Consider the following 27,084-nt stretch of genomic DNA (forward strand, 5'->3'; position numbering starts at 1 on the left):
TATTTTAACTAAACTTTAAAATATATTTAAATACATATGTTTATATATAATGTTTATTATTCTAAACAATAAAAATATCACAATACTATATTAAAAGTACACTTAACTTTTGGCGCTCTAGCGGTTAATAAACAAAACTGCATGTTTTGCGGAAGAACATTGTAGCCGGAACTATTTCTCCGTTTATGTCCATGACGAGTCACAAAGGTACTGTAATACTCCGCAGCGGTTGGATTCCCACTCGGTCTAAAATAGTCCGACTATATTTTATTATTATTATAGGCGTACCGCAGTGATTTATTATGATAAAGCAGAAACTCGGTTTTAAATTACATTTTTAAATTGAATTAAATACAGTGTAATGTTGCACTGAAAACCAGTAATAGCTCCATCATGAAACTGCCTCATAGTTTAATTATGTTGGCTGGAAGCCCGTTTCCCAATAAAACCAATGTTTGTTGACACAATACTTGCTGTTCCCTTCCCATGTCTCTAAAACTTCTCTTCATATTTTGAGTAGCGTGAAGAGAACGTCATTTTTTTGTCGATATGCCTCACAGAATGTTAGTACCAAAATGTCTGAGAAAATTCAAAACAAATCTTGTATGTACTGTAGCAACAATTAATGTGTATTAGACAAGAATTTGGTAGGTTTCACAAAATTCTTTTGAAAATACTTGACAATACTTTTAAATACTTTTATTTAAACATTTTTTTAAAAAAAGCAAAGTTTTAACAGTGAAAAGGTTAAAATAAATGACAATCCCACTGTTTGATCGGAGTCTGTATCTAAAAGCACCGGTCTAAACAAGGGTTCTGACATCACTCATCAATACCACACAGGTCTTATCAAAACCTGCTCTGTGGATATTCAGATGGACCTAAAAGCCCAATAAACGATCAATAAATGTTCACAGCAATACAGTATTGTGTGAAAGCTACAATGTTTTCACAAACGCACAGTAAAAAAGGTAAATCACTGAGCAGACTCTAAACAGAGGAGGTAAACATGTCTTTAAAATGGGAAGAAACAAGTTCTTCAACAAAAGGTTTGTATAAAACACATGACCAGTGTCTGAAGTAATGAATACTTCGATGTATTTCCTCCTCAAATATCCTCATATATTTTTACATCTTTCATTTTAAAGAGTTGTTCTGAACAAACATGGGCTTTGCTATTATTAATCTGGTAAATCAAGTAATCTAACACCAAATTCAAGCAATAATACATGTTTAAGGCCAATAATACTTCTGAACAGACTTGAAAAGAAAATGATCACGACCATAACATGTTCCTTTCTAAATTTCACCCTGAACAAAACCAGAACATGAACGGGCGATAGTCTTAAAATATCTAGAAAGCAGTGGAGTAACAAAACGTCTGTCCGAACAATGTCTGATTAAACCACATTTGCTCTAAGAAATCAATGGATGATATGAAAAATAGGAGCTGATACTGCTGAGATGTTGCTGAAATCGTAACACCATTGTAAGACCAGCAGATTACAGCTTTTACAGGCTCTCTTGGTCCTTATGAACTGAGGAAATGCCGACTGACAGGAAAGGCTCACAATGGGATTATGGCCAACCACAGAACTAAGAGAGGAAGCTTACATGCTTGCGTACAGTTGTGTGAAACTGCTATTAAAAAACAAAATAAACATTTAAGATGTGATTCTTGTTGGTTGCTGGTTGTGATCACCCATAGAGGCTGAAATCTCCCTCAAAACATCTGCATTCCGAATCCCTGTTAGAGGAAGAAGTCAACAAGAGAAATCAATTAGTAGTTTCTTCTCAATTGCACTAAGCTGAATAAAAATAAAGATTCAAAACCCTGTTTTAACCATGACATGCTTAATATAGTTATCCTACAAAACAAGTTACAATGTTACACCTGTATCTAATTTGCATATCAATCCCGGAGGTACACTTACAGAATCATCTTCCATTATGGCCGTAGAGTCAAAAAAGTCTGGTCTCAGTTCAGCTCTTTCTCTGCGGTTTCTCGACGCCGGCTAAAATGTAGAATGGACAAGAGAGCAAAAAATGACCTCAAAGATCTAATCTAACAGATGAACAGATGTTGTAATATGAAACATAGCCTTGGCCAGGAACATTACAAACACACTTAAGAACTCGGTACGGAGCTCAGCACACATCTGTAAATTCTTACCAGATCTATCACCATGGTATCCTCGAATTCCTCGTTCATGTCCTCTAGCTGACCGCGTGAGGACATCATCACGTCCTCAAAGATGGGCTCAGCATCATCTTCCATGAGGCCTCGCCTGAATGAAATGACTCAAGTTCAAGGAACTGACAGACACAACTTAATTTTTTGTTATTTTATATAATTTTCTAATAAATAAACATTATAAGTGGATTAAAGTTCACTGGTCACAATTTTGACATTGATACCATGGGGTAAAACTGCCATAACGATATTTTTTAATATCTCATAATTTGGCAGCAGGTATATTAGGCTGCTGTCACTTAAAGACCTGACGCATGAATCCATACTGTTACACATGCGTTTTCTTTATACAGTGGCATGAAAAAGTATGTGAACCCCTTGCAGAATCTGTGAAAATGAGAATTATTTTAATAAAATAACAGGGATAATAAAAAATGCATGGTACTTTTTGTTTAGTACTGTCCTGAGTAAGATATTTTACATAAAAGATGTTTGCATTTAGTTCACAAGACAAAACAATAGCTTAATTTATTAAAATAACCCCATTCATTGATTCTCAATACTGTGTGTGGTTACCTGATGATCCACGACTGTTTTTATGTTTTGTGATGGTTGTTCATGAGTCTCTTGTTTGTCCTGAGCAGTTAAACTGAGCTCTGTTCTTCAGAAAATTCCTCCAGGTCCTGCAGATTCTTCAGTTTTCCAGCATTTTTGCATATTTGAACCCTTTCCAGCAGTGACTGTATGATTTTGAGATCTGTGTTTTCATACTGAGGGACTCAAACACAACTATTAAAAAAGGTTCAAACATTCACTGATGCTCCAGAAGGAAACACGACGCATTAAGAGTCGGGGGTGTGAAAACTTTTGAACAGGATAAAGATGTCACAATTTTTCTTATTTTGTTTAAAAATCATTGTTTTTCATTTAGTACTGCCCTTCGGAACCAACAGAAGATACTTGCATGTTTCCTGGCAGAAAAATTAAGTACAATGTACCTTGATATTTGAATTCAAAAGTTTTCACCCCCGGCTCTCAATGCGTCGTGTTTCCTTTTGGAGCATCAGTGAATGTTTGAACCTTTTTTAATAGTTGTGTTTGAGTCCCTCAATTGTCCTCAATGTGAAAAGATGAATCTCAAAATCATACAGCCACTGCTGGAAAGGGTTCAAATATGCAAAAATGCTTGAAAACTGATGAATCTGCAGGACCTGGAGGAATTTTCTGAAGAACAGAGCTCAGTTTAACTGCTCAGGACAAACAAGAGACTCATGAAGAACCATCACAAAACATAAAAACAGTTGTGGATCATCAGGTAACCACACACAGTATTGAGAATCAATGGTTCACATACTTATTAAATGGGGTTATTTGAATAAATTCAGCTATTGTTTTGTCTTGTGACCTAAATGCAAACATCTTTCATGTAAAATATCTTACTCAGGACAGTACTACACAAAAAATAACATGCCTTTTTTATTACCCCTCTTATCTTATTAAAATAATTATCATTTTCACAGATTCTGCAAGGGGTTCACATACTTTTTCATGCCACTGTATTCAATTGAAACATAACTGTGTTTACATGAATACTTGACAAGATCAGCATTTTGACATTATTTTGTGTTTATTTGACTGTTTAAGCGCAATAAACAGCGAAAAAGGACTCAATTTAGTACTGAGACTCGCCTTTACATGTGCGCACTTTGGGTGTGAATGCAAAAAATCTTGCATGAATGAGTAAAATTATGCGCCATATGCACAATCCCACGCCGAAATTCAAGCCCTGTAACACCAACAATATTCATCCGGAGCAAATGAAATGAGTGAGTGAGGGGAGAAAGGTTAGTGTGTCAACTCGCTGTCGGAGAGATGAGAGAGAGAAAGCGCAGCTGGTATAATGTATCTATTCTGCGGAAAATGAGTATTGGAAGCGTTTTTTATATTTCAATATCGATATGTATCGAAAAATCTATATTTTTGACCACTACATTACACTTAGTTTATCATTTCAGATACATTTTTAAAAGACTACAACTTAAAAATGTATATATTATATATAAAATTCAACCCGCCAAAGTGGCTAGTAGGAGTGACAGCTGAAATCCAACCACATTTAGCAAGTTGGCGGGTGTTGTGTCAAGCCCTGTGTATAAGTATATATTATAGAAAAGACACAAAAGCTTTCTGAGATGTCAGTGTGAGTACGTACACCTGCTGTCTCACTCCACCAGTGCGTGATTTCATGTAGTTCATGCCTCCTCTCTCTTTTCTGTTCACCTCCTCCATCTTCTGCTGATCCAACCATGACATCTGCATCTGAGGGCTGAGAGTGAGGGAACAAAATGATGCAAGAACAATGTGAGAATTGCTTTAGCAGGAGCTCAAATTACAAATGAAAACAGTGCACTCTGAAAAATGTTTCTCCAAAGTGAGGAGATCTTTTAGGCATCTTTCAATGAACAATTGCCTGTTTCTATTAGGCTGTAACTCCATACTTGTGCATGTAGTCTGGTTCTGAGCCTGGTTCCGATGAGTCTTGGTCTGGGATGTGATCTGCTGCCTGTCTGGGGTTTTCCCTCAGGACAGTTGATGTGAGCTGTGGGGTGTGGAGGCCCCCTGGTGTTTGGAGAGTGTCATTACGCATCACCCACGAACCCTCAACACTCTCTTCTGTCAAATGAAACAAAAAAGACATTGACCAATTAGATCAATCTTAGTCCATGCCTAGAGAATAACAGTATTTTTTAATACACGTTCTACGTTAATTAAGATTAAAACATTGTTAACTTCATTGTTTTCTAATTGTCTTGTATGAAATGTTTTTTTTTTACCGTCTGGACGTCTTTTGTGCTGTGGCGGTCGGCCCCTTTTGCTGCGGACCGTGCTGGCTTTGCTGGTTGAGCTGGCGCCGGTGGTGACGGATAACCGGTCATCATCTCCTCCTGTCAGTAGGGAGTTCCTGTACGCGATGAGAGGCAGCCAGACGTCCTCTCTTCTCTCCATCATATACTCCGTCATAAACTTCTCCAGGTAGGAATGACTGTGGCATGAACACATTTATCAGAATCAAATACACTAACAGACGCACAGATACAATACTAAAATATACTGGACACACAGGACAGTTTTAGTGATGTTATTCTTACAATACAATACAAGTTTATTTATATAGCACATTTAAAAACAACTGGTGTTGACCAAAGTGCTTTACAAGGCAAAAGAAGTCGACAATAACGACAAAATTTAAGCACTAGAGAAACAATAAAAGTAAAAAGAATAAAAAATAAAAATAAAAGAGAACAGCTAGTTACAAAAACAATTAAGGCCAATATGAGTCACGGGATATTGAAAGCCATGGAAAAAAAGTAAGTTTTCAGGGCAGATTTAAAAGTTGACAAGGTTTGGGCAGATCTGATGTAGGCTGGAAGGCTATTCCATAACTTGGGGCCGATGGCCGCAAATGCGCGATCACCCCTGTTTTTAAGTCTGGTTCTAGGAACATAAAGTAATTCAGAGTTCCTAGATCTAAGTGATCTAGACTGAGAGGATGGAAGCAGTAATTCAGATAGGTACTGTGGCGCTTGGTTCCGCAAGGACTTAAAAACAAATAACAAGACTTTGAAGTCAATTCTGTATTTGACCGGTAACCAGTGAAGCGAAATCAGAACTGGTGTAATGTGATCATTTTTACGCTTCCCTTTGAGGAGCCGGGCTGCAGCATTTTGGACTAACTGTAAGCGTGAAACACAAGACTGAGAGGCACCAATATACAAGGAATTACAATAGTCAAGGCGAGACGTCACAAATGCATGCATGACAGTTTCAAGATTCTTACCAGACAAAAAGGGCTTAACCTTTGCTAAAAGACGAAGATGATAGAAACAAGACCTAACCACAGAACCTATCTGCTTATCAAGTTTAAGACTGTTATCAAGCAAAACCCCCAGATTCCGAACACAGGTGGTACTGTAAGGTAACAAAGTATCGAGATCAACATCATGAATGCTGCGATCATTTGAACCAAACAAGATAATTTCAGTCTTGCTCTCGTTAAGACTTAAGAAATTACTAGCAAGCCAGAGTTTCAATTCGTCTAAGCAGTCAAATATTGGCTTAAAGGCAAGCTTATCATCACGCTTTATAGGCAGATAAATTTGTGTGTCGTCAGCGTACAGATGAAAAGATACACCATATTTAGATAAAATAGAACCCAAAGGTAACATGTAAAGATTAAACAGTACCGGGCCAAGAATAGAGCCCTGAGGGACACCAGAACTTAACTGTTTGCTAGAGGAAGAATGGTGCCCAAGGCTGACAGAGTAACTCCTATTTGTTAAATATGAGCGAAACCATTGGAGCACCGTACCCCGAAGGCCCACACATTTTTCTAAACGTAATAAGAGAATGTTGTGGTCAACCAGGTCAAAAGCAGAGCTAAGGTCTAGCAAGACCAAAGCCACAGACTGACCAGTATCGGTGGTAAGCATTACATCATTCATAACTCTTAAAAGGGCCGATTCAGTGCTGTGATGAGCTTTAAAACCAGATTGAAATTTCTCGTGAATATTGTTATCATTCAAAAAAGGCAAAAGTTGGCTCAAGACCACTTTTTCTAAAATTTTTGAGAGAAAAGGTAAATTTGAAATTGGTCGAAAATTACTCAAAAGAGTAGGATTCAAATTTGTTTTTTTAAGATGAGGCAGAACAGAGGCATGTTTAAGGCATTCAGGTACAGTCCCAGTAGAAAGACATTTGTTGATGACAAACAACAAATCAGGGCCAATAGCTTGAAAAACTTGCTTAAGAAAATGTGTGGGAATCACATCCTGAGGGCAGCTAGTAGATTTTAAACCAGCAACTATCACTTTAAGAGAGTCCAAGGTGATAGACTCAAAGACAGACCATGTAGAAGAGCAGAAAGGAACATCAATTGGTGTATAGGCTGACAAAGGCAATAGAGATTTAATCTGTGAGATTTTATCATTAAAATAACTGGCAAAATCCTCACAAAGAGAAACAGATGTCACAGGAAAGTGATTAATAGTGGGATTGAGAGCAGAACCTTCTTATTCTAAATTATAGAAAAAAGCAATAATATGATATTTTGAAGAATGTTAGTAACTCATTTTGGTTCCCATTGGCTACCATTGTAGGGACAAAAAAAATAAAAAATACAATGGAAGTCAATGGGAACCAGAATCAGCAACATTCTTCAAAATATTTTAGAATAAGTGAGTAAAATGACGACAATTGTCATTTTTTGTTGGACTACCCCTTTAATAGGGTTGTTCACATTTTTTACTAGTACTGTACATGATATTCGCACATAAAACAGCCGCAAAGTGTTTTCTGTACTTACACAGTCTTTTTGTCCTGTCGTAGGAGTTTGGAGGAGAACTCACAGAGAACCTCCAGGAAGGCCAGGTTTGGTGGTGGGTATTCTGGTCCTTTTGGATTCGGGACCTTGAAGGCGAATTCAATCCCATCCCTATGGTTTTTATAAGACATTAGTTCATGCAAACATTCACACTAAACCTCCAGAGCCAAATGCAACTGAAGGTCATTAAAGAAACACTTGGTCCTGCTCATAATTGCTTCTCATTCTGTAGAAACAAATGGTGTAGTAAAGCTGAAGGATGCCAATCTGAAGTTTCTTACTTGTGCAGTGTGGCCACGGCTTCTCTGGTTTTGATCTGGTCCAGCCCAAACGTGAGTGCAAAGCGACGGGCCAGTTCCTTAATGCCGCTGACATGGGAGGACGTTCGGTCCAGGTTGGGTCCTTGGTCCTGGATCAGCTCATTGAAGAGCTGCAAACAGGGAAAGTGTCCAAATTGAAAATTTGTTAGAGATACAAAATTCATATCCGACTGCGATAATGATCTCATCCTAAAAATCACATCCCATACCTGCTGCAAGCTGAGGATAAGGGTCTTTGCACACTGGATCTTGTCCATCTGTCTGGTTTTGCTCAAGGTTTCTTTGATAATGTCTCCATAGTCATTGTAATACTGAAAAATGAACACCAGCCATTTGAATCACTTGTTAACCATACAGATCTATGTGGTTTAAATGTATCAGTTTTTCATACCTTCATGTATTGTTTGAAGATGTCAGCAGCAGCAGGCATATCCACAATGTCGTAGATGATAAGTTTGCAGAAGGCGGCCAACAGATTCCTCCTCTTATGAAGAGCCTCAATCTTATTGGCTTCATCCTCTTCGTCACCTTCTGAAAGCAACGGCCCAGCATGCAGTTAAAATTTTAAATTAGAGCCGGTTTAAGAAGTCTCGATGAATTCGCGTTTTGAATGAATTCCAATGAATCAATGGCCCATTCAGAGCTGTTTACTTCATTCCTGAATGAATCAGCCGTTTGAACGAATCTTATGAATGACTCAATGACTTGCTCATTTAGACATTTACCGCCACCTACTGGCAGTTTTACTTTCTTATTTAGAGTATTCATTTAAAAAAATTTCATATTTCATATTAATAAAAAATCCATTAAGGGTATAATGTCATCATCTACTATGTTGAATCAAATATAATATTACTTTCTAAAGCTACTTTTTTAATGTCTATTTGATGCTTCTTTCATTTAACACAATAATGACTTTAAATTATTTTTTGGGGGTAATTTCTCAGCCAAATGTGTGATTAATTTGGTTAATTCGTCGTCAAATCATGTAATCAATTAGATAAAAAAAAAATGTAATTGCTTAGTCCTAGTTTTTATATGTGCTCTATTAATAAATTCTCCAATTTCTCATTATTTCACTTTCAGAACTATTCTGAGACTAAGACAATGTCCAAGAATATCAGAACAGACACACACCCATGCTCTGATTTTCATCATCCTGGTCGATAAATACGTGATCCAGGACAAAATTGAGCAGTTCATTTTGCAGGGAGCTGTCTGGATTGAAGACCAATGGCTGCAGAGCGTCTCGACCGCCGTTGACCAATTGGTGACTGAAGATCATCAGCAGGTCACATAGCAACATGAAGGCCTATGAAGAGAAACCAGAAAACTATTGAAGACATGACACATAGTGCATGCTATACATTAAATTTAAGATGTTTAATTAAAGAACCCTAGCAAATAGAATTGTAGTTTGTTATGGTCACTTGTAAAAATGTCTCTGCTCACCTGCTCTTTGACTGGAGTGTTCACATTAGACAGGCACTGTTGGCAAACTGCTAGAAAAGACTTCACCACTCTCCTTAATGCCACAAGATCATCCTACCCGGGAAACACATATGTACTTTTGTGTCACATAATTCTCAGAGAACATAAGTAAATCAGACGATGTGCTTGGAAATTTTTTGGCAATTGCATATTATGGGGTCTATTGCACCTTTGATGGAAATCCTTCAGTAATTTTCACCAGCTGCCACAGGATGGAGTAATGAGAGCACTGCAGAGCCTGGACAGCGATCTGACCACAAGACAAGAGAATACAGATTCTGAGTTACAAAGGGCTATTTCATAATACATTTTTACAACATCAGACATTTTGATTGTAATGACATGTTCCTTGATTGAATTTTTAAAGTTAATACAGTTTGCAAAGCAAGCACTTATTTAGGTTTGGTATGCGCTACCAATTAAAAGTCTGGGGTCGGAAAGATTTTTTTTAAATGTTTAGCCACTGTTTTACAAGTCTGTTTCTCATGTCAATTTATTCAATGTTATCAAGTTAGCTGCATCATCGATCCCCATCCATTTACATAGTTTAACATGTTTGTTTACCTGCTCTGGCATGGAGCCCTGTTCGATCCCCATCTTCAACAATCGATAGCAGTTTTTGAAAAGGTCCCACTTTGTAAGGTCATGTGCACTGGAAAGCATACAAAACAAACCTGAATACTGTGTAGACAGAGACAAACTCTGCATTCCCAAAACAAAGACAAAAGCAGAGGGAATCGGCCTCTTACTTATGGAAAGCAGTGAGCTTTTTTAGCGTTGAAAGAACATTATAAATGTCATCGTCATCTGCTTCGTCGCCCTAGGAAAAAAGCCAAAATTTTGTTTCAAATACTCAGAAGCCATTCACTAATATTCATACATGGGGAAAAGAACTGAAATGAAGCTGCTCTTTCACCTCCTGCAGCAGGTCTTCCACAGAGTGAGCGAATCTGTCCGTGAGCTCGTCAATGAGTTGGCTGCGAGCGATGTCTACGCGGTTCATGATGGTGTATTCTTCACTGCACAAGATGCTGTAAGTCTTGCTACACGCCTCCAGAACATCCATCTCTGCATGCTTCTCCACAACCACCCGGATCTGCTTCAGCAGGGCATCCAGATGCTGAACACAGCAGAAAGAGACAGGGTTAAATGAGAAAACGACTAAACACTAGTGTAAACTAGAACACAATGCATCGGTCTAGATTTTTATGTTACAGTTGTTAAAACTCCAACAGACCTTCTCCATTCGTCCTGAACTGTAGACCTCGAGATCAAAGAACTGAGGGATCTGAAGGAGGTTTGCCACCTTTTCAGCATCAGCCTGGTACTAAAGACAAAAGCAGAACAAATGTGAAGCATTTTTTTCTGTAACATTCAAAGCAATTAGATTCAGCATCTTTATACCATTACAAGCTAGCTTTGATGTATTAGTCAAAAGTTTCTTATTATAAATGTTCAAATGTTTTTGTTGCTTAATATTTTTGTGGAAATGTTCTTTGATGAATAGAAAGTTCAAAAGAACAGCTTTTATTTGAAATCTATTAAAGTCCCCCTGTGGTAAAAATCAAATTTTTAATGTTGTTTATATGTCTATGTGGTGTTTTTAATATGCTTTAAGACGAACCATGTGCAAATTCATAAGTCAACACCATTGTATTTTCAACACAGTATTTTCTCTTTAAAACTGCAGTAATCTAAAGACAGTTTGAAATCGCTGGTGTTTGTGACGTCACAAACTTCCTTGTAACCAATCACGTCAATGTGTTGGTGGGCTTTAGCATATTATTAACTATCACTGCTTTGAAGCAGCAACACATTATTAGCAGCTGTTTAGCAGCTGGGCTAATCATATTAATTACCGTCATGTGTCCAATATTGTGAAAAGCGATACCATTGTGCAGTGTTTACCTCAGTAAGTTGACCGAGTGGATCTCTGAGCTTGTGCGAGTGAGTGGAGGCGGGGCTAATTAGCATATTCATATATCTGCGTATACTAAATGAAGCAAGGGTGTAGAGTTACATTCAAGCTATTTTAAGACATGGAGATTTTTTTTTTCCCCACAGGAAGAAATGTTTAAATGTGTCATTTTGGTGATCAAAGATGAGTTTTAAGGGATAAAATGATTGACTACAGGAGGACTTATATGTAACATTATATGTAACAATATGTCTTTACTGTCACTTTTGATCAATTTAATATAATATCTTGTGAATAAAAGTATTAATTTCTTTTAAATAAATGGTAGTACATCAGAGTTTCCACAAAAGTATTAAACAATTTTCAACACTGATAATAATAAAAAAAAGTTTCTTCAGCACCATTAGAATGATTTACGCTTTAAAATATATTAAACAATTTTTTTTAAATTATAGTATTTATTTTACTGAATTTTTGATCAAATAAATGCCGCCTTTGTGAGCACAAGAAGCATAAGAGAGACTTCTTTTAAAAACATGTATACTTGTATATTTGTAAATCATTTTGTTGCAATGGAAAATAAACTGACTGGATAAGCTTTATAACATGACAGAAATAGGATATGAGAAACCACCGTCTGAACTTGTGCCATCATGCCACATTGAATGGCAGAAGAGTAGACAGCTTTGTTGATTATAATTAGTGCAATTTGGTTGTGATTGCATGTAAAATTTATGTTTTGAAAACTATGTTGTGAAGCCAATCTTTGGACTCTTGACATTATCAGACCCTGGTACTTTACCTTTGAAAGTAGCATGGGCAGAGCAACAATCAAGTGCTCAGTGAGTCGATTCTTATCGTCAATCTGTGTCTTCTTCTCCTTGGCAGTGAGCACCTGAGGTGAGCAAAGAAGAACAACACAAAGTCTTTAAACTCAAGAGTCTATAATGTGTCTACATTAAGGACTAATTCCAAGAAAACTTACCCTCTTTCCTGTTCCTCTGCCCACTGGCGGATGAGCTTCGGCTGCCTGCCTGATGGTGCAAACCATTAGCTCAATCAGTGCGCTCTCATGCCGGTCTCCCAACACTACAACAAAAACCACAATCAGAAAGGAAAAATGGGCAACACAGAGATACAGGCTAGGTTCATCCAGAAAAATCTGATATGAGTTGCTGTACCCTCTTCCCCCTGCACAGGGTCCTCCAGCAGGAGCTCTACCATGCAGTCCCAGTCTTTCAGCAGATCCTGCGAGCTGTCCCAAAGACTGTCCACCAGGTATGCCGCATGCTCATGAAGCTGCCATGCAAGAAGACAGGAGGATAGTTAGATTAATAGCAATAACCAGTGTCTGGGATATGTCAGGAGCTAAGAATTGGCTTCCTTTAATGAAACTGGAATTTTAATCCCACAGAAAGGTGAATTTTCTAGAACTGCTATTCAAAGAAATTCACAGTCATACAAAAATTGTGGCAAAACAATTCATTATTATGACTAAATAAGGATAACTGAGAAATAATGCAGGACACATAAGCAAGATTACAAATATTTTCTTAATTAAAGGGATAGTTCTTTCAAATTTCTTTCTTCTGCTGAACACAAAAAGACATTTTGAAGATGAAGAATATGGGTAACCAAACAGTTGACAAGCCCCATTGACTTCCATAGTATGGAAAAAAAATACTATCAAAGTCAATGGGGCCTATTAACTGACATTCTTCAAAATATCTTCTTTTGTGTTCAGCAGAAGAAATAAATTCATACAGGTTTGGAACAAACCAAGGGTGAGTAAATGATGACAGAATTTTCATTTTTGGGTGAACTATCCCTTTAAGTTCAAGACTGTCAAAAAAAAACACTGATTTTAATTTGGACAGAGTATCAAAAAAAAGTCCATCACATTGTTATCTACCTTAAACTAATAAACTGAATATAATAAAATATAAATTGAAAATTTTGTAAAATAAATAGTAGATATTGACAAAAATTAGCTGTGATTAGAATAGGCTACTTTCTAAAATGTATTACATTTATTAAAATAGGCAAACATGAATTTATAATTTTTATGTTTAATATTTTTTGTCCCCAAAAAATGACTTGCATAGTGATGGCCGATTTCAAAAAACTGCTTCAGGAAGCATCAAAGCATAATGAATCAGCGTGTCAAACTGGCAAACTGCTAAAATTGCATGACTTTGGCGCTCCGAACTGCTGATTTGACATTTCATAATGCTCCAAAGCTTCTTGAAGCAGTTGTTTTGAAATCGGCCATCACTATATAAGCCGTTATTTTATTTTTTTGGTGAACCAAAAAATATTCTCGTCGCTTTATAATATTAATATTGAACCACTGTACTCACATGAACTGATTTAAATATATTTTTAGTACCTTTATGGATCTTGAGAGAGGAAATGTCATTGCTGGCTATACAGGCCTCACTGAGCCATCGGATTTCAACTAAAATATCTTAATTTGTGTTCCGAAGATTAACGAAGGTCTTGCGGGTGTGGAACGGCATGAGGGTAAGTAAAAAATGACAAATTTTATTTTTGGGTGAACTAACCCTTTAAGGAAATTAAATTTTAAGTGAAGAGATAAGCTAATAAATTAATATGTGGTGAATACAGGCATATAAAAACAGAGAAATGCATTAATTTTTCTCACTTCGCTCTCAAGGAAGAAAAGCACCAGCATTTTTATAAGGTTCCCATTGGGGCTGTTTCGACCTCGTCTCTTCGCCAAAGCCTCCTCTGCCTGAGGGTCATGCCTGCTGAATAACCTGCAGCAAGACAACAATCAAATGATCAAAAGATTAGGGAAGTTGGGCATGCTGTGATCAGGTTTGAAACAGACATGTTCATTCATCTCACTTTCTGTGAAGGAACTCTCCAGCTGCCACGGCAACAGGCCGATGAGCCGAATACACTAGATGGTAGACGTTCTCACAGTCTTCATTAGACAAAGCATCCTCACTACCGCTACAGGAGGAAAAAAAAAAAAAAAAGAAAAATGAGACATGAGAGATGGAAGAGTCATACAACAAAGATCTTATAATAAACACAGGAAAGATTATTTTAGGAACTCTTCTTACTACGTCTATAATATAAAGTATTATTATTTTTCTTATGCAAATACCTACATTTGCCAAATTTTCCACCACTCAACACTACAATGTAACATACTATTTCTTTTAAATGTTTATTAATGCTGTCATATTATTAAAATATATATTTTTTATTGTTAAATCTCATATTGAACATAATATAATATAATCATGGAGACAAAGAAAATTGAAAGAGATTGTGTAGAAAATACTTACTGCAGAATCAAAGTGACAAGTCTTATGGCCTCTACTGCCACATCATACTCTTTATCCAGCGTCATAGACACAATACGGTCCTGAGAAAAAGGAAGTGACATCATAATGTTTCCAAACTGATGCCTACAGCACTTGAAAAGATATAATAAAGGCTGTCATAGAGTATTCACACATCTGTTACCTTAAATCGATTGGTGAAGAGCTCAAGCTTGGGGAAAAGCTCTCTGTTGGTGTAGAGGGTCTGAAGGGCCTTTAGACATTTCAGTCGAACTTCACCTTGCTGTGAAGGATTACATTTTACACAATTATTTAAATCTAGATTAACACCAATATATTATTTGTTACATGTGATAGTTATGAGAGATGGGAATAAATAAAACACACACACAGAGGAAAATATTACTTACTCTGTCGTGTAGCGTCCAGCCCACATACTTCAAGTAACTGTCATTGAGAAAAGCATCACTGTATAACTTCATCCAAACTCCAATCTCCTCTATGCAAATAGCTCTAATCTCCGCAATGGCATCCCTGAGAGAAAGCAAGATAACACAACATGAAACAAACCTGTTGTCTAATGAGTTTCCAGTCCAATGAATGGATAAGTATTTGATTCAGTTTGCTTCACTTATATATCATTCAATCAGACTATGATTTGTGAAAACTGAGTTTAAACCATCACAAATGGGTTTCTACCAGCAACTTACCTGTAACGGTGAACAAAAATACCCTTGAAGATCGAGTTCATCATGTTCTCAATCTCATCTTGATTTTCTTGGAGCTACAAGACGAATTAAACAAGAAAACACATTGAAAATCAAATACATGAGACAGTAAAACAAAAAAATTGGAAAGAAAAGGAAACAATCCCACCTCTTTTCTCTTCTCCAGCAGCAGTTCCAGCTTCTCGTTGGCTCTTTTCCCTGCAACCTTATTCCGTTCAGCCTCATACTGCCTCTGTGTGTTATCCTGATTGATGCTCAGGTTCAGAGCCACATTTACCAGTGCTGTCATCAGTTTCATTGCTGCAGTAGATACATGACAAAACTTAATAACTCAACTGCAAACATTCTTCAAAATATCTTCCTTTGTGCTCAACAGAACAAAGAAATTTATGAGTAAATGACAGCATAAGTTTGATTTGTGGGTGAACTATCACTTTAAAAGGTCAAAGGTGAGGGACTGACCTGCCAGCGTGCTGGTGTGTCTGAAGGCTCGGACCTGTGAGTCTGAGAGTCCAGTGAGCAGAGAAATAACCGTGTCCATCATGTATTCATCGTAGATGATGCTGTACTGGCACTGACGGATCAGAACCATGATGAACTCGCAAAAGTTATATCGGAATTTCTTCCACTGTGGTCCTGCCATTGTGAGAGGGTAGTCGCCGCTATCCTGGATTTGACAATCAGAGAAATTTATTAACAGGGTATTTAAGAATTCAGGTGGGTTAAAAAAAAAAAAAAAAGTCAAAAGTAACATCAAACCTCATCAAACTCTTCTGTCATCTTCCTGATAATTTCAGCATTCTGCATGTTCCTGAACATCTCGATCCTTACAGTACCTGCAATTCACAAGAATACATCACATCAGCACAGTTTGATATTTGTGAAATATCAAACAAAAAACATATACACAACCGTTCATAAGTTTAGGGTCATTAAGGTTTTTTTTATGTTGGTTTTTTTTTAAAGAAATTAATACTTTTATTCAGCAAGGATGCATTCATTTGATCAAAAGTGACTGGGAAAAAAATCCTGATCCATGTTTTCCTCCAAAAATGTTAAGTAGTACAACAATAAGAAATGTTTTTGAGCATCAAATCAGCATATTAGAATGATTTCTGAAGAATCATGTGACAATGAAGACTGGAGTAATGATGCTGAAAATTCAGCTTTGCCATCACAGGAATAAATTACATTTTAAAATAGAAAGTTATTTTAAATTGCAATAATATTTGACAATCATAGTGGGAGTGAAAAATGGTATTCATTTGGAACTGTAATGAAACGTGAAATACAAAAATTACCTTTACAGCCAGAACACTGAATGAAGAAGTTGATTAGATCTAGGAGTGCAAGATCTCTGTCTTGCTTGTAAGATTCAATCCAGTCATCAATGACAGACTGAAAACAAAAAGAAACAGTGATTTAATACAATTGCACCTCAAATAGATAGAAAGAGATTGAAAGACTCTTGACATGTTGTGTTTTACCTGCATGGCACTTTTGCCTTGTTTGACCACCTCAAACAGAGTGCTTGGGTCTGGCCCCTCTCCATTCTGATGGGCCACTCCATTCGGCCTCCTCCCTCCTTTATCAACCGGAGATCTTCGGGCCTTCTTATTGGCCACCTGGCAAAAAAGACAGACCAGAAAGAGTGGTTGACAGCTGGCATTTAAGGTTAAAATGAATGTAATTAGTTGATCTGCTCTGCATTGGTGGTCTTACTCCTTGTTTTCCAGGCCTTCCTCTCTTTTTCTTGCCTTTTCCCTCCCCAGAGTCATCCAGTTCACTGACACTCATGCTCAGACTCATGGTGTCGCCTTGCCCGTCATTTGACGAGTCCCTGCACAGAGTAATGCAAATGTTTATTAAACACTTGTATGGAAATGCATGCAAGTTCCTTTCAATTTAAAGTGTTTTACTTACTGCAATACAGGAAATTCTGAGTTGATCATGTTGAGCCCTCTGACAAAACTAGGGGAATCTAGAGAGGAATCACCCAGTGATGCCGTGAATGTGTTCGCAATTCTTCAGTTCAGGCCCAGAATGCTTCAGAACACATAACCTAAGAATTAAGAGCAAACAGAATCATATCAATATGATGTGAAACATAATTATGTGCAGATTAATGCAAAACAAGTACAAAAAACTGATGCATAATATGACATAAGCTGCTTGGCTTACTGGCCATTTTATTTGGACATTTAATAGATTATGCCTCAGTAAATATTTAGACAAATATTATTGATAGAGAGAATATAACTTTTTTTTAAACTTTATTTTATAATTGTTTACATATATATTTAAATTAAAGCTATATATAAAGCTACAAATTGCAATTTGAAACCATTTCAATTAAATTAATAAATCAGTGACATCATACAACCACTAGGGACAGCACAACCCATGATTTTTCAATAAAACTAAACTCCAGAAAAATTATCACAAAAATATGAAAAAACTCAAAATGCAATCATAATAACCACTTATTACAGCAAACTGACATTTATCTTAAATCACTTATACCTGAAGCAAAAATATTACATTAAATTACATTACAATAGACAAAAGAAACACTGCCATTAGGGGGCATCCCAAGCATGACTTTTCCCTGTTGCTGTGGAAACAGCAGAAAACGAGGCAGACAGGAAGGCTAAACACATTTATGTCAAGTGGAGATAGGACGTATACGGATCTAAATTAGATCAGACTTTATCTGAGCTATTAAATAATATGAAAAGCAAACATTTCCATCCCTGACTGAATTAGACAATGCACTTGGATGCATCCTCACAAATGATTTGATCTTAACCAACACAAGATGGCTCCCCACCCCCAGAGGAGACTTTCCACACGGTAGTAATAGATGTTTCTGTGGATACTGAGGATTCAAACTGCTTGTATGCAACCGTGAAGCAGACATATGGATAAAGTTCAACAGGAATGCACATTGGAATTCCCTTCATTGCAAGAAACAGGGTTTTCAAGACCAAACTGCCGTCAGATGGTTTTCTAAGTGGACATAAGGAGAAAATAAAACCCCTTACTTTGCATCTTTACTGCTCCCCTCCCCCATACAGATTTGGATATCTCAGTAAATATGGCCCAGGCCGAAACTGGGCTTCTGCTCCAGAAAAAGACTTTGCAGTTTTGTCGAACTCAACAGCTGACCGTTACGTAATCACACCAGAGATGGGCAACAGACACATAAGACAAACAAATACTTATTAAAAGAACATTTTTCAAGCACAAATATCTCTAGTTCAGCAGAAGTGTATACAAGCCGTTTCTCTCTGATGAGTAAGTGTTAGCTTAACTATAGTACGTACTGAGGGTACAACACAGGAAAGAAAATGTAATTTACACCTCGGCGGAGGAGGCTGGTGACAGTGAAGAGAGCCGAATCCTTTTGGGAATTCTAGAATATGAATGTCAATGTCAGCAATATACAATGGAGGAACATTCAGCAGTACACCTTCAATGGTTCATGGTAGTAAAAGATCATTTATTATTTGAAATTAAATCACTACTTTCACTATGAGCAGCCAATCTGCAACTTATCTTCTGGTATTTAAAGGTGCAGTGTGGAATTTTTGTAGCACGAGATTAGAAGAACTAAACAGAATTGCAGTAAAATGACTTTTTCAAAACATGCCAATGCCATTGTTATAACCAAACAGGAAGCCCCACCCTAAACTCAGCACCAAACGTCCTTTTAAGGTAAGCCAGTCACTCGGCAGCCATCTTGGTAGCATTTCCAGTCAGTTAAGTACAATTCCTGTCTATCTGAATATGAAAGAAACATTCAAAATAGTTTGAATGTTTTAAATCCCATTGATTTTATATTATTATTGTCGCCTACCCATATAATATCTCATTCTGATGTTCATTTTGCACAACCAGTGGCAGTCACAAATGGCTCTGATGCAGATCATGCAAAATTTTCAGTTACAGATATAATTGTAGAAATGCTCTATTCAGTCAGAAATGTTTAATTTATTCCACCAGCAAAAGTGTCCAACAGGAAAGGTTTAAAGAGGTGTTCAGCTAGTCATGTGACCTTAAAACAACTGCTCCCATGAAGCTACCCACTGCGTGTTAAATAACTGCACATCGTTGTAAGTGTTTTTCACATACTATTCATACTATACTATACATACTATATACTATAACATACTATTCATTTCTGGGTGGAAAAAAATACTTTTAAGATAGGAAAAATTATTTTAAAGGGATAGTTCATCGACTTCATCATTTACTCACCCTCAAGTTGTTCCAAACCTGTATAAATTTGTTGCAAAATGTTTGTAACCAAGCAAATCTCATCCCTCATTGACTACCATAATAGTATTTTTTTCCTACTATGGTAGTCAATATTCTTCTAAATATCTTCCTTTGTGTCCAGCAGAACAAAGAAATTTCAACAGGTTTGGAACAATTTGAGGGTGAGTAAATGATGACAGAATTTTAATTTTTGAGTGAACTATCCCTTTAACATTCACCTAATAGAAACATGCATTGCATTACTGTTCAAAACGCAAACTGAAGAGATGACAGAGGGGTCAAGACCAGAGTAAAATGGTTCGCTCAATGAGGTCAAATTGGAAAAAGAAGTGTTGATGTGCCAAGTAATGGCATTGGACAGAACAGCCTGTGAAAGCAACTCAATGGCTCAGTGAATGTGTTAATGGGCCTGCAGCTTCTCATCGAGCTGGTAGAGCAAGCAGCACAGATTCATTAGAGTCTGGGGACACACTATTAAATGGTTTGCACTGTATGATGACAGTGAAATGAGGCTATTCTTGGCACTGGCCGTGTGAGATGCTTTTAAATTAGACCAATTATATCCTTTTCCCATTTCAAAGACAGTAACTGGCTATTTTCATGTTTGTGCACAATTTCTTTCAAATCACTCTGGGCTCTTAGTTGAATCACTAATGGGGTTAAATGTGGAAGAGACACTCTGAATCTTCAGTTTGGTTTACATCAGACCAAACTGCCCATTCTAAATGTTGTTTGCATCATGCACAAACCTCTGATATCTGCGTCTGATCTCTAGCTTTAATGGTTTTGTTGGATGAAGAGTGCCTTTTCATGCTTATGTTACATAATGACTTTCAAGTTCATCTCTGATTGCTAAAACATACATATCTTTCAAGCATACAAACATCACATTACAATGAAAGATAGCTAAATGATCCAATTCACTCCACAGAAAACAACGCTTTCACAAGCGTAACGCATAACTAATGACATGGCGCAATAAGTAGTAGCACAGAATTACTTTCCCTGACTCTAAATTAACACTGCAAAGATATTATTGATTATCAAATTCTCCTCAGAACAGGGTTGGATGCAAATGTCTGTCAGTTACAAATTACAAAAACGTAACAAAATAGTTACATTTTACATCAGTTATAAAATTTAAACATTAATAAGTTAATTATCATTTGTTTCCGTAGCTCAACTACATCATAGCGCAAACAACTTAAAGGTTGTAGGTTCGAGTCCCACTGCTAACATGTACAGCTTGAATGCACTGTAAGTAGCTTTGCATTAACGTCTGTGCCAAAATCATGAATGTAAACAAAACCACACAAACCTGTTCACAAAACAAAGCACATTTCTAATATAAAACCTTGTGCACATTTCACTTTTTCCCTCGGCAATTATTTATTCTGGTGTCAAAAAGAAAAAGTGAGTGTGAGAGTGACCTGCCAAACTCAGCCTTTTAATATTGTACTGTATTTGGAGATCACAGATATCTTAGTCTATACGTGCACTGGTTTAGAAATGAAGATTGTTTATTCAGAGTAAATGAGAGTTAATTTATATCTCCCTTCATCTGTTCATCTCAAACACTTGTGTTAAGAACAGACAGCAGTCTCTAATGATCTGTGAAACACTCAAAATAGCTTGACAATTGCCCTGAGAGTCTGTGAGAAAAGCAGCATTCGCTCTCGCTTTGTCTTGCAGATGCTCGTTGCCATCTCAGGTTTGAAAGAAAACTCAATGTTTTATAGATCAAAATCTGTCTAAAGACATCAATGTAATCAAGGTCTTTTCGAGCGATTGGGTCGCAATGAAAGGCATTACCAACACCGACTTTCTAAATTCTGTAATTACAAGTGGCTTGTCAATGTGGGATTTTGCCTTTAGCTAGATGACATAAAAATATCTTGTAGATAAGTGTAACATTGTTTGTTTAAACTCCAACACTCTTGCTACTAAACTTGCTCATTTTTACATCGTTTTAACACTGAAATATCTTAAATGAACCAGGTCTACGTAGAAGCAGTGCATGCCCACACAATTTGAACAGCTGTTATTCAAAGTTTGAGATATTTCCTGCCTCTTGAATGTTTATTTATTACATATTTTGGATACCAATATGAGCACAGTGCTTTTAGTTTCATTTAACTCTTTCTACAATATTTAAAACCATTCCACATATTTCTTTTTACCCCAAAATCAGCACAGAAAATGTGGAAAAAGTACTAACAGCCAATTAGAAAGTGTAGGAAAATGATTCAAGAAATTACAGAGCTACATATTGCAACTAAATATACAAAAAATTTGTGTATAGTGTATATAAATGCAGTGTAGTTATAAGTATGCTATGATAAGTATTTAAACAAAATTGAGTTGTGGGTAAAAATGGCATTTTAGACTATGATCTTTCTGTGACTAAGCTCAGAGAAAACAGATTATGAATATGATATCAACCAATCATTAAACATGTAAGCCATTTTTCTCAGTTTAATGGTTAAAGGGTTTAGATCAAAAATTAAAATTGTGATATTTTACCCTCATGTTGTTCCAAACCAGCATGACTTTCTCAAAATACATTACTTTGTGTTCCACAGAAGAAAGAAAGACATACAGGTTTGAAACAACATAAAAAGATGACAAAATGTTCTGAAATTTTCTTTTGAACTATCCTTTTAATGTGCTTTGCATTCGTAGGGTATACATTCAAATCTAAAGTGCACTGCAATTTATACTAAATAATAATATTATACTAAAATAAATATAGTCAAACCAATGTTTGCTTTATATGAGATTGTATCATAGAGCTAAATTATTCCATACAGGTTTATACTGTAAGCAAGTAAACAGAGGGATATTTAATAAGCATATAAACATGTCATGAATATGCACGTGCACAGGAATATTAAAGCCCCTTTCAACCCCATACATAAGAACACCTTCAGATAGGGATTAATGTACAGACATCAAAAGCCTATTCATACAAAAAAAATCTATATCCACTTCCGTAATTAAAACTATTCATCATCCCACAGGTGATTTTTCTTATCTCTTAAAGCAACATTCATTGATCTTCGAAACACATCCAATAAAATTCCAGGATAAGAGCATATGACCGACAGTGAGGGTGTTTCCATGGCAACAACGGCCTCCTGGAATACATGTCACGCATCTAAATTGCTCGCCAAAAACACCCGCACTCAGGAGAGGGCATAATACTACAACAGGAAGGTGAAGTCACATTAGTTTAATATTAACTATCTAATAAACATCCATTTCAAAATAGTTCACTTCAGAATCAAAGCTGATGACAATCATAAAAATATTCACTGGTATGTTTTACCTTAGCATAACACACACCTATATACACACAAACACTAAATAATGCAAATAAATGAATGACCAAAGCAGAAAGGTGATATCTATGCTTGTATAATGTACTAAGGAGAGCTTTTCTCTCCATATATGTGGTTCTCTAAAGGGACAAAGCCAAGGACACCAATTGCTGCAGTCTTAAATATGGGATTTCTGCCTACAGTTCAGACTATAAAAGGTGAGAGATAATGAAATCAGCACACTTGAGCTGAAGCCTGCCAAGAAATGGGTTTGAAAGAAACTCCATCAAAGAAAACAGACTTTAAAGAAATCCCAAATTTAAGTGAGCTATACGATGTAATATCTGAAGCTAGGATTTAGGTTTTGTTTTGAAGTCTATAATAAGTCCTCCAGGGATAAATCCTAGTCTATTGGGAAATCAACCATTTTACACTTCACACAAAGTCTCCCTTGTCTACGCCAAGATGTATAGATAGAATTACAAACCACAGCCTTCATTTGATGTATTTAGAAAGCCATCAAGTTCCTGGCAACAGTGCAAACAGAAACACTTAAACACAATAAGATTAATGTACTTCTAAATCCAATAATATCTTTACAAATAACAAGCTAACCTCTGATGTTGCTGGTTAGACTATTAGATACTAAAACATTTAGCCTTCGTTACACACCTTTATGCTTTTATTAAGAGTGTGTGAGGCATGTAGACAGACTACATATCGAACACTAAATTGTCAAAAGCCTTTTATATCAATGTGGGTTTCTTGAATCAGCACAGACCCCGCATGAAACCCTCACAACAGTCTCGGATCAAACAGCTTGTAGCTTTCAGGCTAAATTTGAAACTGTGTCTTGCAGAAATTCTAATGTTGTACTATTCCACACATCTGCCAAAATTCAATACAAGTAAACAGAAACTTGAATGTACAAACCAAATATGGCTGATGATGACTAATGATACATTTCTTACATTTTGACCAATGTATCTCCAAACCCTTTTCAGTTCTTGGAAATTACTGCATAAGGACACATTCAAAATCAATCATGCATCATTCAGACTGATTCGTGAACCAGGAATAAATTAATTTAAAAGAACAATTCCTTCAGAAATCAGGAAATATTGCTCTCAGGTAATTGATAGCAGATTAAGATTTTATTAAATCTCATGATTTCTTAAGATGGAAAACTTTTTCAGGTTTTTCCCATTACAATAGTAGCATTTTATATATTGTGAGTGGAATGCTGCAACATAGGATCGTAAAACATTAACTGAAAACCCTCAGAAATACAACACCCAAATGATGCACAATTGCATCCCTTAAAAGCATTTGATGTAACCACATATTTGTAGATTTGATGCAACCACATTTCCTCAAAAAGCAACGACGTGTAGCACTATCATGGTTCAGTGCTGAATCAAGATTAAGAAACTGCATAAACAACATTTGGATAATGCTTGTTCAGTGCTTACTCAGTAGTACGGGTGAGAATTTACAGACACCTGCCAACATCTCAACTTAAAAAGCAATACAATCAAAAACAAATGATGTGTTCACATTAGTGCATTGGACTATAAATAGAAAACGGATTGATGGGTAAACAAGAGCTCTCACATGATGTCAATCAGTGTTCATTCAGTCTGAATAGAGGATATGACCATCTGTGACAACCTAGTTAGCCAGGTATTTTTAAAAGTTACATTACATTTTACAAACATGGAATGAAGCCCAAGTCTTCAAGTGGTCATGTTGTTCAATAAGTTAAACAACCATAACTCTTTTTGTTTTTGGTCAGCCCAGGTAAAAAAAAAAAAAAAAAAAAAAAGTACATTTCTATAATGTACTTAAAGTGCTCCATTTTCGTGCACTAATTTTGTACTTAATATACTAAAAATCTTCTTTAGTACTTCTTAAGATCATCTAAGTTTACTCAACTGTGCTATTTTGAGACACCATAAAATATGAACTAAAATCTGCTATTAATATACTATCTCTGTATTTAAAAAAAAAATATTTAGATACTGCTTATAGTACATTTGAACCCATAGTGTACTACAAGTGGTAACTAAATATAGTTTCTAAATACAGAGATAGTATATTTAAAGCATATTTTATTTCATATTTCATGGCGTCTCAAAATAGCACAGTTGAGTACACTTAGATGTTCTTAAGATTATCTTAAGTATGTCAAAAAATAAAGCACTTTGTGTACATTATTGAAATGTACTTTTTTTCACCTGGGAGTATAAATATAAATAAAATATTGTGCATGGAAGTATTTCATTGCTCATGTTATCATGAGTTATCATATTAGCAGCTAATGTCCTTAAACTAGCCTAGTAGTGTCTAAACTCCTCTTATTTATTTATTTTTTTTTAAATAAAAAACCCTTCATGAAGTAACTACTGGCTAAACTTGGACATAAAGTGAATAAGAAAAAACAAAAACTAAACTTTGAATGATTTAACATACACAAATAACACTCCACACTTTTTTTCCTCTCATGCGTTTTATGTTAACTTAACCGAGTTATGTACGTTTAAGACAAAAAAAGTTGTGTTGTTTATCTTTACGGACCCAAATTACTTAACCAGAGCCAAACTCCTTCCCTTAAGTTCGTAAATAAAGCATTTAATTCGTGACAACTGTAGGAAACTTAGCAGCAAGTACACAAATCAGACATTACATTTCAAACTAGCAGCGACCTGCACGAGCGCATCAGAGAACAACAGCAGTTCAGAGTCTCGCGCGCCTGACTGACTGCCTGTCCGCGTGCATGGCGGCAGGAAGACATAATGTCACACTCGTCCCTGCAATAACACACCAAATCACAAGCGCTTCAGCTTATTAAGATAATATAGCCATGAGTGAAATGTAAGACAGTGCCACCAAGGACAGGGGGCATGAACACACTCACACACACTGTCCTTCGAGAATTGATCCCATCCCCCCTTCACGCACACACATATACACACACGCACGCACTCTCACACACACACACACTCCCTCTTGCATGTCCTCCATCTTTAATGCAAGCTCGATTTACGCAGTGAGCGCGCACCCCACAGAAAGATTCAGATTCAGTTGTTACAAAACTAGTACAAACTCACCTCAACCGTTTAAAGGGGTCCTCCGGGACACGCGTCAGTAATAATTGGCGCGATTAATTCACCAAATAGTTTATGTTTTTATATTGTAAATTAGACCTGAAGCAGAACCGCGCCTTTCCTGAGAGAAGCAATCCTAAACTGCCATCTGGCGGCTTTTACCGCAACGAAATGGCGCGATGGGAGTCTGATCTGAGGTCGCCTCCTGGTGGACAGAGGAGATATTTACACAAAGCAAAAATAAAAACAGTGTTTGGAAGAGAAAAAGAGATAAAGTTTACTGTGTTGACCACTTACAAATGTTGCCTTTTGTTATCCCTCATGAACATAATGTGTTACTCTAGACATTTGTTTAATCACAAAAACAAAAATATAGCAACTTTACATTTATTTTTCCACCATTTTCTCCTCTATGGCTTGTACCCTTTTCTTGAGTTATTTTCTATATTTAAAAAATAAATAAATATGGAAATGAAAGCTAGCATGTTGTATTTTTATCTCTCTTTTTATATTTTACATCATATTACATCATGTTGTTGACAATAGTTTAAAATTGCACAAACACTTTAAAGGGTTAGTTCACCCAAAAATGAAAATAATGTCATTTATTACTCACCCTCAAATCCGATAGCTCCGTGAGGCCTGCAAAGGAAGCAATAACATTTCCTCTCTCAAGATCCATAAAGGTACTAAAAACATATTTAAATCAGTTCATGTGAGTACAGTGGTTCAATATTAATATTATAAAGCGATGAGAATATTTTTGGTGCAGCAAAAAAACAAAATAACGACTTATATAGTGATGGCCGATTTCAAAACACTGCTTCATGAAGCTTCGGAGCACAAATGAATCAGTGTATCGAATCATGATTCGGATCGTGTGTTAAACCACCAAACTGCTGAAATCACTTGACTTTGGTGCTCCGAACAGCAGATTCGATACACTGATTCATTTGTGCTCCGAAGCTTCATGAAGCAGTGTTTTGAAATCGGCCATCACTAAATAAGTCATTATTTTGTTTTTTTTG

General features: G+C 36.4%; 1 protein-coding gene across 2 annotated transcripts; it reads right to left on the minus strand.

Moving 5' to 3' along the window:
• Positions 1-652: 652 nt before the first annotated feature.
• On the minus strand, positions 653-26,209 carry stag1b (STAG1 cohesin complex component b). Of its 2 annotated transcripts, none has more exons than XM_067377850.1 (34): positions 26,060-26,209; positions 17,272-17,410; positions 17,071-17,188; positions 16,836-16,973; positions 16,650-16,746; positions 16,108-16,184; positions 15,811-16,015; positions 15,497-15,648; positions 15,331-15,404; positions 15,031-15,154; positions 14,805-14,903; positions 14,624-14,703; positions 14,175-14,282; positions 13,969-14,083; positions 12,485-12,602; positions 12,289-12,392; positions 12,106-12,198; positions 10,623-10,712; positions 10,302-10,505; positions 10,135-10,205; positions 9,950-10,037; positions 9,555-9,635; positions 9,347-9,439; positions 9,032-9,206; positions 8,286-8,422; positions 8,104-8,205; positions 7,856-8,004; positions 7,557-7,685; positions 5,029-5,237; positions 4,693-4,867; positions 4,407-4,520; positions 2,174-2,288; positions 1,935-2,015; positions 653-1,747 (listed from the first exon to the last, which is right to left on the minus strand). In XM_067377850.1, exons 2-34 carry the CDS (start codon positions 17,298-17,300, stop codon positions 1,724-1,726), a joined length of 3,768 nt encoding a protein of 1,255 aa, XP_067233951.1. In that variant the 5' UTR covers positions 17,301-17,410; positions 26,060-26,209; the 3' UTR covers positions 653-1,723. The 2 variants fall into 2 exon arrangements, with proteins under 2 accessions (XP_067233951.1, XP_067233950.1); XM_067377849.1 differs by having other exon boundaries at positions 8,286-8,425.
• Positions 26,210-27,084: the final 875 nt, after the last annotated feature.

Source organism: Chanodichthys erythropterus, chromosome 23 (assembly GCF_024489055.1).
Source record: "Chanodichthys erythropterus isolate Z2021 chromosome 23, ASM2448905v1, whole genome shotgun sequence".
NCBI lineage: Eukaryota > Metazoa > Chordata > Actinopteri > Cypriniformes > Xenocyprididae > Chanodichthys > Chanodichthys erythropterus.

Coding starts and splice junctions, on each gene's coding strand:
- stag1b (XM_067377849.1), bottom strand. CDS start 17,300: ATGATCAACTCAGAATTTCCTGTATTGCA. Junction 9,440..9,554: donor CTGAAGGATTTCCATCAAAG/GTGCAATAGACC, acceptor TTTCCCGGGTAG/GATGATCTTGTGGCATTAAG. Junction 4,521..4,692: donor GAACCAGACTACATGCACAA/GTATGGAGTTAC, acceptor CCTCACTCTCAG/CCCTCAGATGCAGATGTCAT.